Source organism: Anolis carolinensis, chromosome 3 (genome assembly GCF_035594765.1).
Source record: "Anolis carolinensis isolate JA03-04 chromosome 3, rAnoCar3.1.pri, whole genome shotgun sequence".
NCBI classification, from domain to species: domain Eukaryota; kingdom Metazoa; phylum Chordata; class Lepidosauria; order Squamata; family Dactyloidae; genus Anolis; species Anolis carolinensis.
This window is the reverse complement of record NC_085843.1, coordinates 218,293,142-218,309,072: the sequence shown is the minus strand read 5'-3', so window position 1 is coordinate 218,309,072 and position 15,931 is coordinate 218,293,142. Positions and strand designations below refer to the sequence as shown.

The 15,931-nt window shown below is 41.2% G+C and overlaps 1 protein-coding gene across 1 annotated transcript; it reads left to right on the top strand.

Annotated features, from left to right (window-relative positions):
- Positions 1-434: 434 nt before the first annotated feature.
- Positions 435-2,771, top strand: LOC134297754 (nanos homolog 2-like). Its single transcript, XM_062976227.1, has one exon. It carries the CDS (start codon positions 475-477, stop codon positions 1,108-1,110), a length of 636 nt encoding a protein of 211 aa, XP_062832297.1. The 5' UTR covers positions 435-474; the 3' UTR covers positions 1,111-2,771.
- Positions 2,772-15,931: the final 13,160 nt, after the last annotated feature.

Sequence of the window (15,931 nt, the reverse complement as noted above, 5' to 3'; positions counted from 1 at the left end):
CAAACATCATAGAATCATAAAGCTAGAAGAGACCATCCAGTCCAATGCTATTCTGCCATGCAAAAGCAATATAACACTCTTGCAGGCTTCATCATTACTGGATCCGTCCTTCAGGACTTTGGCAAACGTTGGATGTGCAATGTTGCTATTTCATCCAAGGCAGAAATGCAACTCATTTTTGGATGGACAAACAGAACCACAACTGCTAACGTTCCCTTAAGGCAGTGGTTCTCAACCTGTGGATCTCCAGGTGTTTTGACCTACAAGTCCCAGAAATCCCAGCCAGTTTACCAGCTGTTAGGATTTCTGGGAGTTGAAGGCCAAAACATCTGGGGACCCACAAGTCGAGAACCACTGCCTCAAGGGACAAACTCTGGCATTACCTCCGAAGTGAAAAAATTGGAAAAACCCAACTCTTCCTGTGATGTCTAGACATGTGTGGGTTAAATCTAGGGCAAAGGAGGGTAAAAATTGATGGGAGGGTCCAATGTGAAAGGTTTTGAACCCCTCCCCTTATATATAAAACAAAGACTCCGCCTCCAATATGTGGCATTCAGTGTGTGTCCACACCAGGGTAGAATTGGCACCATGCTCTCCGGATCAGCCATGCACGTGCCACATTATGCCCCTTCCATGTTCAGGGAGTTTGACAGATGGAAGGACTATCTGAGCCTTGCGAAAGTGGTTACGGAGATCATCGCGGAACGCAAGAAGGTCCCGTTTCCATCTCAGAGTTGGGACACAATGGACTACGACATGCAGCTAGTCCTCAACGAGGACAACTTTGAAACAGCATCACAATGGGTTAATGGAAGCGGTTCCAGCAGCAAGAGCTCCAAAGGTAGTGCCAATGGCCAGGCTTCCCAAAACAAGGAGATTTGCAATTTCTGCAAACACAACGGGGAATCCAAGCAGGTCTATTCGTCCCACCGGCTGAAGGGGATGGACGGCACCGTGGAGTGCCCCATCTTGCGCAAATACACCTGTCCGCTCTGCGGTGCCACGGGCGAAAAGGCCCATACTTTAAAATACTGCCCACTGAGCCAAGGGAAGAGGTCGCTGTATCGCAAGTGCAGGCGCAACTCGGCTGGACGCAAGGTGAGGAGATAAGAAGATCAGGAGAAGACCGAAGCATTTATTCTTTGTTTTAGTTTGACTTTGGAAAAGAACAACATTTGATTTTGAGCATCATTAACACTCTTTAGATTTCCTCCCACTTTGTTTCAGGTTTGGAGAATGGAAGTCCAATTCTCTTAGACTACATTTGTGAGTCCAGAAATGTTTTTTTTATGTATATTGTTGCCTTCTTTCACATTTGTTGTACCTAGGTTAATTATATTGTGTTTCTTTTAGATGTGTCAGTTGCCTAGTGTGATGACTCATGGGCCCTGCAGTCCTATTCCTGACAGTATTGTGGCAGATGAGGAGGAAAATATGGAGTTTTCCCCAGATTTCCGGTCGGAGTCAGAGCCTTGCCAGCTGCCTGAAGTTCTAGTCCAAGAACCAATTAAACCTGACCTTGGTGGGAACTCTCCCCCTTATGGGTGAAAACAGGCCTACACGACTGATAGAGGATCGAGAGAAATTTAGAAGGAGTGCTCGCCTTGCTGCCAAATATGCCACTGATTAGAAGTATTTCCCCTGAGAAAATACGGGGAGTCTTGCACCTGCAAGCTGGTTTCCTTCGCTCCCTGTTCTCTAGGGAAAGTGATTGTTGTTTGGGGAAACGAGACCGAATATAGGGAAATTGCGCGAAGGATTCCTTGCGGAGTCAATTCGTCAGCTCCTGGAGAGAGGTCGTGTGTGTGGACTTCGAATCCTGTTCCTTGCCTCCTGAATCTAGTTCCAAGCCTTGTCCTCGTCTCACGGATTTACCACGGATCTTGTTCCATGCTTCAAGTTGCTTTGCCTTTAGCCACAGCTCCAGCCACGTTCCAAGTTACTTTCAGCCTTGTGTCAAGCTTCATTGGATTCAAGACTTTTGCTGTTTTCCCAACGCTTTGCTTGGCAAAGCGTGTGTTGCGGTTATTGGATTATAATCTTTGGACTCTAATATTTCATATTGGACAATAATCTACTGGACTATATTTGGCCTCATTTGAAAGGTCTGCTTCTGAACTTTATTCTACACTTGTTTTTATTGACTTTATATATTCCTTTAATAAAGATATTAGATAGAATCTGGCCTCAGTGTATCGTTATTGGTGCCCAGCAGCCTAGATCCTGACACCTTGTATCATGCTTTTTTATACATATAATCATGTTTTTTACATATGTAATATCACGTTCCTTTTACATCTGTAATTGCCTTATATCATATTTTATATTGTGTTTTATATATGCAGTTACTTTACATGTTTCTTTTATGTATGGATGTATAATTTTTACATATTTAATTATATTATTTGCAACTATAATTGCCTAATATCATGCTTCTTTTATATATGCAATGACATCATGTTTATTTAACGTATATAAGTGCCTTATATCATGTCCGGGTTATCATGTGTGTCTCCAGAGGGATGCAGCCCTATCCTTTGCAGGGAAAATATAGAAATATCTTCTAAATGGCTACTGTCTAGAATTTTGTTTTGTAAACAAAGGAAAAGTTTATATGCTATTGGAAAGAAAGATACTATTTTATGTGTATATTTTGGAAAGGAATAGAATTGGTTATTATTACTGTGGTCTAACCTTCAATTGTTTGCAAGTTGTTCTAAAGTTTGGATCGTAGAGTTTAATAAACAGAGTTTATGGTTTTTGCATCAAAACTGTTCATGTTGTGCTTAAATGGGATTGAATTTTCTTTAATTTGTGGCCCATAATAGGCTGGTTATAAGCCTGATCTGGAAGGCAGCCAAGGCAAAAGTTCATTCCATACCATGTTTCACATTCGAAAAGTCGCCAAGATTCACCTGAACTTGATTAAAACGATTAAAGGTTAACCAGGAAGAAGGACACATATTCTAGAAGAGGCTGCAGTTTGCAGCAGTTTGCTTTTGCTTGACCCAACTGGGAAGGGAGTTTCATATATCTATTGTGTATATTATTTTTACTCCTTTATCTAGCGTACTAAGCAACCGCATTTTCTCCTTCATGGTGCTTCTGTGGAAATCGCACATATGGGGGATTAGCAAGCTACTCACCGGAGGTGGCGGGTCATGCCACGCACGAGAAGAGAACCGCTCTCCCAAACGCCGCGTCATGATGTCAAGTTTGTAGTGTGAGGCGAAGGTGAATGATGATGACCACGTCGCCGGCCTACAAATATCCTCAAGGGGGACACCTTTGAGAAAGGCTTGGGATGCCGCTACGGCTCTTGTGGAATGTGCCGTCACCCTTTGTGGAGGTTCTTGGCCCGCAAGTCTGTAGCCTTTCCACATATTCTCCACATTGTATGTGTATGAGCCCCAATGGCGAAGTGTGTTAAAGCATTGAGCTGCTGAACTTGCAGACCGAAAAGTCCCAGGTTCAAATCCCGGGAGCAGAGTGAGCGCCCGCTGTTAGCTCCAGCTTCTGCCAACCTAGCAGCTTGAAAACATGCCAATGTGAGTAGATGAATAGGTACCGCTGTGGCGGGAAGGTAATGGCACTCCATGTAGTCATGCCGGCCACATGACCTTGGAGGTGTCTATGGACAACACTGGCTCTTGGGCTTAGAAATGGAGGTGAGCACAACCCCCAGAGTCAGACATGACTGAACTTAACGTCAAGGGATACCTTTACACACACACATATGCAGGGACTACACCAATTTAACAAAGTTTCAGCCACAAAAACAAAGTTTCTGAAGTAGAGCAATGACTTTCACAGTAAAGACAACCCAATTTAACAGGAAATAAGACTTTCAAACCAGGAACAGATTTCTGCAATTATTAAAAAATGGTTTATTATAAAAGCTATGAAAATTTGCCAAAAATCAGAGAATAAGGGAAACGTTCCACATTTTGGTGAGCTATCAGTGTTAAATGTGTTCTACCACTGTACCAAGTTGGAAGAAGATCACTCAAAAAATGAGGGCGGGAGAGCCCCCTAAGTCCCCCCCCTTCGGGCTGTTTTTGGGCCACCGCGCATGCGCGTCCGCCATTAACGAATTAATTTCGAAAATAACGAATTTTCGTTAATTTCGAAAAATTTTGGGGGCCAAATTCGTTATTAGCAACAAAAACGAAAAAATGCCCCCTCTAGTTTTGAAACGAGTTTAGAATCAAATTTTTCATGGATCGATCAAGCCTAGTGCCTGGACTTCACATGGATTCACAAATCGCAAGCCCTATTGAAATGAAGGACTTTCAGTCCAATAATGCAATAGAGTTGCCCCACATGACCCAGAAAATACTTATAGAAGACTTATTTTGTTGGATGTGAAAATGCAGATACATGGGGTTGTACAGAGATAGGCCCTTTTGTATTGTAGCTGTCTTGGCTAGTATGCTCTTGAATTTCAGCCTGACCCATTTTCCCTCAAAGCAAGGTAACCAGAGGGTTTTCATTATATTTTAAAACAGAAGCATTCTTCTTTGAGCATGAATATCCTCTAAAATAGGATGCATGGTCCCTCTACATTGTGGGTAATCACTAGGCATGTCCGATCGATGGAAAAAATGTTTCAATTCTCGTTTCTAAAGTAGGGGGTGCCGGCGCTTCGATATAGAAAGTATTTCTGAATTTTTCACCCCAAAATTTTGGATATTTCCGAAAATTTGTAATGATTCTAAATGTTTCTAAAATGGCGAACGCGCATGCACAATCGCCAAAAAAAAAAAAAAGGAAACCGGGGCAGGACTTTTACAGGGCTCTCCCGCCCTCATTTCTTGAGCTATCCTCATCAAATTTGGTACAGTGGGAGATCACATTCAACACTCTTTGCTCAACAAATTGCAGAACATATCCTGTCTCCTATGATTTTTGGCGAATTTTCATAACTTTTTATAATACACTATTTTTCAATATTTGAAGAAACCTGTTCCTGGTTTGAAAGTCTTATTTCCTGTTCAATTGGGTTCTTATCACTGTGAAAGTCCCTCTTCTACTTGTGTAGACTTTGGATTAGAAACGCAGCATATGCCAAGCAATGCCTTGGCAGAGTGCCACTGTCCTTTGGAAACTATAAATTGCCTTTGAACCTTTTGATCAATGGTGCCCCTGGCTGACCTTGTGATTGCAAAAATGAAACTCTGGCTGAGGACTTTGGATTAGAAATGCAGCAAATGCCAAGCAACGCCTTGACAGGATTGGCAAAGTCCTTTGGAAACTATAAATTGCCTTGGACCTTATTGATCGATGGTGCCCCTGGCTGACCTTGTGATGGCAAAAATAAAACTCTGGCCGAGGACTTTGGATTAGAAACGCCCAAGCAGAAGGCAAGCAATGCCTTGGCAGGACTGGCAATGTCCTTTGGAAACTATAAATTGCCTTGGACCCTCTATTGAACCAATGGCTGACTTTGTGATTGCAAAAATAGAACTCAGCCCGAGGCTTTGGATTAGAAATGGAGCATGAGGAAAGCAGTGCCTTGGCAGAAATGCCCACGTCCTTTGGAAACTATAAATTGCCTTGGACCCTCTATTGAACCAATGGCTGACCTTGTGATTGCAAAAATAAAACTCAGCCCGAGGCTTTGGATTAGAAACGGAGCGTAAGGAAAGCAATGCCTTGGCAGGAGTGCCAACGTCCTTTGGAAACTATAAATTGCCTAATGCCTTGCTATCTTTTCAAACAAGGACTCTTTGCAAGATCCCACAAGCCCCAAGGCAATGCATTATTACCCAAAAAATTTACACATTCTCACTCCCAAGAAAAGGACAAATCAGCAACAAAAGCCCAAACCCTTACCAGACCCAAACCCCTCTCTCTCTACAGCCAGAACTTCACCCTCTCTCCCTCAATGCAGGTGGCTTGTTTGCTTTCCGCTTGCTATGCGCAGCGAACCACCCTCTCCGCTCGGAAACCCACCCCAGAATGGCTCGCCAGGGCTACGCAGGGGGCTTTTATGGCGATCTTCCATATGGATGCAGAGGACCCTAGCCCCACCTTTGCGTCCATCATGGAAGCGTCTGATTGGCCTGGGAGCGGCAGCCATTTTAGGTGCTAGGCTCCCATTCAAGGTAGGTTGCAGAAACAAAAATATTTTTAAAAATATTTTTTAAATATATGAAAAAAAAATTGGGAGAAAAAAATTAACGAAACATTAAGACACATTTAGAGAATGGGCCAACGATGGTTCAAATTACATTGCTGGTTGCGCCCAGGGATAGCGTCTTGGAATTCGATTCAAAAAGCGAGAACGATCCGAAATAATTCCGATATAAGAATCAAAACGATTTTTTGGACAACCCTAGTATTTACCATAGCATCCTGAACATTTAAGCCTAATGACTAGAGCAGAATGCCTGAATCAACAAGAGTTACAAAGTGTTGACTTGCCATTTTATAATTGGTTAAATGATGCCACCCCAATTGAGGGCTTGTCTACATGGGCCAAAAAAAAAAACTTGTATTCACCCACAATGAACTGCTTGGAAGTCTTCATGATACACAGATATTCTGGAAATCGCTTTAAACTTTGAAGCAGCCTAAACAATTCAGCGCAATCTGCAATCCAGAGGAACACTGCTGCCATCAGCCTTTCTCTGTGCTGATTAGCTCATGCCCAGGTCACCACCTCTGCCACCTCTAGACAGCCCCAGAGCTCCATCCAAATGCCTGGTTATCATGATTGCATAACAGATGCAATGTGATGTCAGAACAGGGTGCTAGCAAGGAGGGGAATTTTATCTCTTCCTTCTTACCAATTGCATGGGTGTCCTGTTCCAACATTATAGCTACATCTGCAACAGCCAGATGCTTGAATAGACCTCTGTGGTTGTCGAGGAGCAGTGGTGGCAGTGACATGGAAAAGGTGGCAATCCAGCAGGTCTGGTGCAGTCCCAGGCCATTTGGACAGTGGCCTAGGATTCATCATAGGACTGTTTGGGGACAAATTTACACTGGGCTAACCTGCCCAGTGTAGATGAAATCTGAGACTAGCAATTGGATTTCAGCTTTAATTGCAAAGTGTTTTTTGAACTCTTGCCAAGTGTAAATTTTAAGAATTCAGTATTCAATAGAAAAGAGGTCTTTATTGTGATCTGTCTGCTTGCAGCTTTTATGTGTTCATCCAATATATTTTTCACTCATCCTTTTTTGGGGATGATTGATTTATTCCAGTCACAGAAATGCAATAACCTTCCATTTTATATCTCACACGGTGGCAAAAGTGATCACAATTTATTACAGAAATAAGAATTTATCTTAAATAATTTTTTCTACTCTCCTTTGTTATTTTTGTGCAAGCAAAATTTAAAGAAGCTGTAGTTCTTCAGATGTTTTAAGGATTTTTCCTTATGCACAGTGGATAGTTGCTAACTTATTTACAAGTACTTCTAGAGATAATTGACAGGCTTATCCTTGATTTCCTTCTCCAACTGATTCTCAAAGGAGTGGGAAAAAGTAGATTCTAATGTAAAAATCCAAATTACAAGACTGATTGTTAAAGGCTTGAAATCAGGTGTCAAATTGTTAATATTGCTGAGTCTGGAACCCCAGGTTTCGGCGGTGATCAGAGCATTCGTACAATTAAAACTTGTGCCTGTACCTTGGGAAGTCAGACCTGGTCACGGTAGTCCACGCTCTGGTTACATCTGCAATGCACTCTACTTGGAGTTGCCTTTGAAGACTTTTCGGAAGCTTCAATTGGTCCAATGGGCAGCAGCCAGATTGCTCACCAGAGTGGCGTATAGGGAGCATACCACCCCCCGGTTACGTCAGCTCCACTGGCTGCCAGTCTGCTCCTGAGCATAATTCAAAGTGTTGGCTTTAATCTATAAAGCCCTAAATGGTTCTGGCCTAGCTTATCTGTCTGAACATATCTCCCTCTATGAACCATCCCAGAATTTAAGATTGTTTGGGGAGGCCCTGCTCTCGATCCCACCTCCTTCACAGATGTGATTGGTGGGGAAGAGAGACAGGGCCCTCTCAGTGGTGGTCCCTCAGCTGTGGAATTTCCTCCCCAGGGATATAAGATCAGCCCCTTGCTTCCTGACCCCCCAAAAGTGACAACAGCAATCCCCTTGAAGGTCCGTCTGTCTTTATGATACACAAACACATACTTTCAACTTAGAACAGATTATACTATTACTTACTTACCTTATTCCTCTTTGTAGATTCTACATTTATTTATTTTATTTAGACTAACTCTAAATGGCAACTGCTGAGGCCAGCCCTCACTTGGGTCATTCAGCCTCATTTAGATTGTGAGCAGCTTTGCATTCTGGGAAATGTAGTTTACAGCAGGATCTTTTGCAATCTCTACCATTGGGGGCCTGGCCTTCCCAAATTACAGTTAAGTTGGCTGTGATTCGTCACACCCACAGCACCTTCCTTGTGGAGGCACTGGCAAAGATGGTGACAAAGGAATGAGATTTTATAAGCACTTTACGTTATCTTGGCTTTACCAAAGTTGCTTAATGGTTTTAGTAAAAATTAAACTGACCTTGGGAGACATCCAAACATTACAGAACATTTACAAAAAAAATGGGCAAGTGTTTCAAATTCTAAATTCCTCTTACCTCTACCTCCTTTCCTGCATGTATCAGAAATCACTTTGTATGCACAAATTCAACAAATTTGAGATGACTTCAGATTTTAATCTGAAATTATGTACAAGCCTAGTATTAATGTTATTGCTACTTTCCAGCCTCAGCCCACAAAAATTCAGGAGAGTCCAATTAGGTGGCCCTAGTATTGTGCTGGTGAAGACAATAATAAAGATTGATTGATTTACAGTCTTGGCACTGAAGTGACCACAGATATTAACTCCTTGTTAAGAACCTTAAATACATTTCTGAGTGACTGTTTTAAAGTAGCAGTTACAGGGATAGGAGGAAACTTGATCAAGATCACAGGCTGACCTGTGTTTAATCCTTTCTTCTTCAACCTAACCCTGATGAAACCTGCATACTCACAGTTACTATTTGCCTCTTCAGGAACCATTTAAATAGTATCATTTGGCATATCCCCAAATGCAATGACATACTTAATGCAAAGGGAAAACCTGGTTCCCCCCCCCCCCCCCGCAAGATAAGGCATATTAATGAGCGCCAGGTGAAGCCCAAAATGTTACTAACACACCTAGCATCCCGTCTTTATTTCTACCTGGGAACTTATCAAGGTATTTTAACACCCATTTGGCACCCATTGCTTCGTCAGCCAGGAACCATTGTGACATCTTGGCTGACAGGATTAAAACTAATAAAACCCATCAAATGTAGATTTGCCCATATTCCTTTCCTTAAGCACCCAAGGAGGTAGATACAGAAACACACTTCAAACTGAGCAATGAAAGTTTATTACATTTCCTGCCATATTATGGAGCCAATAAGCTACGGCAGTAGGCACCGCACCTCCACCAATCAGCACACAGATCATAACTTACATCAATCACATAATCACAGAACCATAGAGTTGGAAGAGACATCAAGGGCCACCCAGTCCAACCCCCTGCCAGGAATCAAGAAAATTGCATTCAAAGCACCCTCAACAGATGGCCATCCAGCCTCTACTTAAAAGCCTCCAAAGAAGCCCCCCCCACTCTCTCTCTCTCACATACACACACACACACACACTGGGGCAGATAGTTCCACTGCTGAACAGCTTTCATAGTTAGGAAGTTTATTTATTTATTTATTTATTTATTGGTGACATTTATATCCCACCCTTCTCACCCCGAAGGGGACTCAGGGCGGTTTACAAGTATATATACATACAATATATTATATTATACAACTATATTGCAATATTATAAGTAATATTGCATGTAATATAAATATACAATTATAATAGTGAATTATAATTATTATTACATTGTATTACATCATAATAATATTATTATTACATTTATATACAATATATTATAATATTAGTATAGTATAATATTATTATATATTATTATATCATTACATTGATACAGGAGACATGGTGGAAAGATGTCTTCCTGGCCCCGCCTTCTTCATTCTGCTCCAGAATGGCAGTTAGACCTTGGTGGGGGGGGGGGGAGTGCTCCCATCTGATGGTAAAGGAGATATGGTGGAAAGATGTCTTCCTGGCCCCGCCTTCTTCATTCTTCAAGTTCTTCCTAATGTTCAGATGGAATCTCCATTCCTGTAGTTTGAAGCCGTTGTTCTGCGCCCTAGCCTCCAGAGCAGCAAAAGTCACTTTTTTTCTAATTTCTTTCACATTTCTATAAATGTCTCTGTATGTACCTTTATGTCTGATTGTTTTGGAGCAATTTAGAGCAGCATTGGACAGTAAGATCCAACCTGTGAGTTAGGCCTGGCTGAGAATAGAAGCCAATAATCTCCAGAATATAACTCACCAGATTGAAGCAGAGAGCCACCAAAGTATTTTATTTAATTTCAGCTGAAAGTGATGCCAGCCTGCGATAGTTTGCCAAAAATAGACTGAGATCCATAACATAGCAAAACATGCACTTTTATACAGTTCTAGTTTTGAATTTCCTGTGTCCTGCCCACCGGCCAGCTCTGTGCTGATTAGCTCTGACATTAGAGTGGAGGGGGAGCCACTAGGAGCCTCCTCCAATGAGGGCATGAGCCCCATCTGTGACCTCACTCCCTCGCTGGCCAATGGGGGAGATGGAGGTGTGGAAATAGGATAGACAAACAATACACAAGATTATAAGTGACTCAACAATGCTTGTGGATCCATTGATTGATTTGGCCAGTTCCATGAATGGGAGTCTGACCCCTGCTGGCTTGTATCTCTTGTGGAAACAGGATCCGTGATGGGATTATATCTGTGACTCAAGGTCTGAGGAAAAGGGTGGCTTTGTCAAGCCTTGCTTCTCCCTTCCAGGAAGATGAGTCTTTTAAGATGAATAGTTTTCAAAATGTCCAAAGGGGTTTCTCCCAGATGGCCTGACATTAATGTCCTCCGAGGTCTGGGGAAATCTACTGTGTACTGTAGATAGTGATATTCAGAATCCAAGGAGAGGAAGATGGCATTGTTTTGAGACAGTTCCATTAGCATGACCCTGGGGCAAACCAGTGACCCAGGTCGAGGCATGTTTGGCCAGAGTTTACAGCGGGGTCACTTTGCTTCAATTTGATATATACATACATGGAGGGAAAGACATTGCACAAAGAAATAATATTGGCAATAAAAAACAATAATAATATAATATTATGCTAGTGACACGTGAGGGAGCCCCAGATCTGGGGAGAATTTCCAGATAAATCCAACATCCCATGTCAATCAGGCAGGCAAAGGGGCCAGGTTGGGGTACCCTGAAACTTGGAACGACACAAGGAGAGGGGGTTACAGGCATGGAAGAAGGGGGAAGGAAGGTCCCTGATACTTAGATACATAAAAGTTTATAAAAAGCCAAAAAAATGATTTGGAGCCCATGAAGCTGGTTGAAAGGAAAAGCAGGGTGGGAGGTAAGTTATAGTTTCCCAAGGATTAGTGCAGCCCGGACTGGGTGCTGGGGGGGGGGGGGGAGATAGAGATAGAGCCTTTTGGGGCTCAAAGGGAGGGAAGAGGGAATCCCAAACCCCAGAATCAGAAAGGAGAGATACATAGTAATACATGCAACAGTGAAAGAGGGAAAAAGATACATTTCAATTTTTAGAAATAAGGGCAAGATTGTAAAATATATTTTTCACTGGGCTTTTTCTCTTGCCAGCCCCCATTCCAAAAGCCCAGAAGTGCAAACCCTCCTCCACCCAGCTTTTGACAAAGGGCCTTCTGCCTGAGAACTAAAGACTCAGTTGTTTCTTTCCCCAGTCAAACAGCTCTAAAACAAAAGAGAAAATCTACATCTCTAGGCCTCCAGGCCAAAGGCCAGCAAAAGGGGGAGAGGAAGAGAAAGAGAAACTGGGCTTGGCAAAGGTCAAATACATTTTGTGATATGGTTTCCAGTAATACATTTTGTACCTTCTGCTATAAATATATGAAATGTAGGACATAAGCCTTGATTAAAATGTACACACTTATCTAACATGGAAAGGGTCCGTGTTGTTATTGTGGTCTTTGCAAATTGACCATGACATCCAGCCTTATGTCCTTGCCAAAACTATGAATTCCCTAATTCATCAGTCACCTTTGATCACATGATAATCCCACCATCTCCAACTGCTGCTCAGGTGCCAGATCTAAGAGGGAGCCATGAAGAGAGTTCTATCTTGTCTCTTTGCATCAGTTGGAGGCCCGTCCCCGCAATAACATGCTATGCTTTTCGAAGACAGCTTCAGAAAAAAAAAAACGGTAGGGAATGAGAGGGACGTGGGTTTAAAAAGAATTTTCAAAGATACTTGTAATGACTATAAGTCCCGTATATTTTGATTGACTTAAGTTGCAAGAGGCCTGTGTTTGAGAAATGGCCTGCGCTTGAGAGAAAATGCTGATGTTTAGGAAAAGAGATGTTCCAGAGAGAAGAAGTTACTTTCAAATAATAGCAATACATCGAGTCAGAACCGTTTCCCATACGATTTCAAGCATATACTTGCAACAAGTCAGGGTCAGTAACAAGAAAGCACCATTGTCTAAAGAATCACATGTTGTTACAGCATAGAAAACCAATGGGATTGCATGATGGTTAAGATGCTTGTGACGTAGACAACATTAGACAAATGGGGTAAATGATCTTTGTAAGACAATAAGGATATGCTTGCTAATTTCTGTGAGTTGATAAAAACCCTTGTGACCATTTTGGAAATTTTGACAAATCCTTTGATTGCATGTATGCATGTATTTGTCACATTGCTATGGCTACGCAATAAATAGTTCTTTTGCAGTTTGAAGATCCAACTTTTTGTGGTGTTTTTCCTCGCCCTCTCCACAGAAAAGGGGCCTCCTGCTTTTAACTTTGGATTAAGAGGAGTATTTTTACATCTTTTACATCTTTGCCCCTTCAATGCTAGTTTTATATATATGTATATATATGTATATATATATATACACACACACATATATATGTGTGTGTTTGTATATATACATATATATACACAATATAATTTACAATAATATATAATAATTATAACATATGGTATATACATATAATATTCATAATATTATATTGTAATACAATATAATACTAATAATACAATATAATATTAATTATATATTATATTTTACATGTAATATTACTAATAATATTACAATATATTGATACAGTACAATATAGTAATTTATTACCAGTATTGTACTAAGCTAATACGGTATGTAAATTTAATTTGTAAGCTGCTCTGAGTCCCCTTCGGGGTGAGAAGGGCAGTATATAAATGTAGCAAATAAATAAATAAATAAATAAATGATTTGGGAGTACTTTCTCCCTGACATCCACTTTTGGCTGAAATTAATAAACCTCTGACCCTTGTCTTCATCCTATTTGTGTCTGATTCAGAAGTTCAGAGCCTAGGCCTGCCAGGAGCCCAAATCCATGGTACAGCAGAGCTGAAATCACATAATGGTAGGGATATTAATTTCCCATGAAATTGAGGAAAAACATGGAACATTTTGAAGAGGGTTGCTTTAGCCCCTCTGAAAGTGAACTGCTTTTGACTTCTATCTGGGAATGTTTTTGTGTACCTTTTGGCTAATTGAAATTGACAAGGTAAGACATGTATGTGGGCTGCAGTGAATTAAATGTTTGATTTATATTATCATTTCCTATGTATTTTCTTTTTGAAGCATCTTTTTTTACAGATGCAATTAAAGTTTGTCCTCTTTGATTTTTCTTCTGTTCTATTCCTGATGGTGTAAACAATATCATTGTACCCTCGCTGTGAGTTGGAGGGAAACATACTTGTCAGTAGATACTCCCTTGGAGGAAATCGATGTGCACTACCTAAGTGAAATAACTGCTGGCAATGTGGTAATTAGGTCATTAAACAGCAATGGATATACATTAAGAAACAACAAAGAATCCCCTCAGTTCTGTTAAAACAGATTGTTGAAAACAGCACTTACTTAAGCTAGGTTTTTTTAGGAATAACAACCAATTAAATTAAGTGAGAGATAGGGGAAACAATACACTCATTTTTACTGATAAGCATCTTGCAAATTGGTGGAAGGATGAATAGAGCTGAATTCTTGGCCGTCTGTGACAGATCAACCTTACTCTCTGCAGTTACCTGCAATTAGCAATAACTTCATCTGAAACACAAAGCAAGAATAAATACTGCAAATATGTGGAAAAAGAGTTTTGAAATAATAAGTGTGGTTGGTGGGGACAAGGGATAGAGCCTTCTCAGTGGTGGCCCCCCGGCTTTGGAACACCCTCCCCTGGGACATTAGGCAAGGCCCCTCCTTCCAGAGGGATTTGAAGACCTGGGTGTTTAAACAAACCTTTGAGAATGTCCCCCCAATTGTCCGCAATTAATGACACTGCACTGAACTTTCATCCCATGCTCTTGTTCCTTAGCTACAATTTGCACTATCCCATTCCCTTGTTCTTGTTTACAGTTTGACCATGTTTTACGGCAGTTGTCACCATAGGTTATTGTGCATTGTTCTGAGTTTAAATTGTTTTATATGCTATTGGTTTTATTTTCTGTATTGTACTGTGTGCTTATTTTATGCAATTTTAGGCACTTTGTGTCATTTGTAAACTGCTCCAAGTACCTTTGGGGAGATGGAGGTGAAGTACAAAAATAAAGTTGTTGTTATTATTATTATTGACATAATAATGTTTCAATAAGTTTAATTAAAAATGCAGATGTTCTAAACTGGCAAGTGTAACTTGATCAGAGGATTAATCCCATGCTACTATGATTGTAGCACGAGTCTTTAGGCATTGTGATTGGGCAATTGTAATTAACCTTGATGTTGTTAGTTTAAGTCCTCTTATCATCAACATCTTTACTGATTCAACAGCAATCAGTGTGTTATGAATGGCAATGCCTCCAAACTTTAAATAATATAGCATGTGTAGCTATACCTCAAGCAGTGTGAACCTTTGAAGTCATAACAGTCTAGGCCAGCAAAAGGGCCAATGCCTGCTATGGAAGCATTGTTCTAAAATGGCTACCACTATGGGCTGTACTAAAATGGCAGCTAAAGACAGAAATAGCTCACCCTAAGGCCAACCAAAATTCTTTGGCTGCACCTGTCGGCCGATTAGAATTGGAAGGCCATCCTGGGGGTGCTCTCTCCCAAACTGCAGAGTTTTAAAAGTGTGAGAACCCTCATTCCAGTCCCAAGGGTAGCTCCCATTTTATGAAACTTATTGGGATTTTTGTGGGGGTCTACCATTCACCCCCTACGATTAACCTTTATCATGCCTCTAAAAGAGGCAGGCATCTGCCCTAGTCCTTTTTTCCCACTAGGCTGGCCAACATATTCTCTATTCTCTTTCAATTTGTTCACAAACAAAACATTCCTCTCCTCCAAGAGGTGAACTTCATCGACTTTGTACATTTCTGGCCGTCTGAACACAAGTTCTCTGTGATGGACTGTCCAGCCCCCACTCTGCCCCATGGCATTTCTCATTTTACATTGACCTCTCTTTCAACCAAATCAAGGTCGGGATCTCAATCCCCTAGCAATCATGGCAACAGTGCAGACCAGACAAACAAAACTCCAGGGTAACATCTCCAGATAAAATCAAAATCTTTTTGGGCTTTGAACAGGCAAGTAACTCTGCCTTAGTTTCCAACTCCAAATCCTATCCCCATGGAATGGAATTTGAAAACCCTCACAAAACCCCAATAACAAATAGCTGGTAGTAATATGAACCAAGTGTTTAGCCAACTAGGCACTCAATTTTTCCGATTTAATCACATTAGGTCTCTTTAGGAAGTAATTTTGGGGTTTCCCTGATTCCTTTGGCTTGATTCATTCTGTTTGACTGATCCCATATATGGGGGTTGTTGCA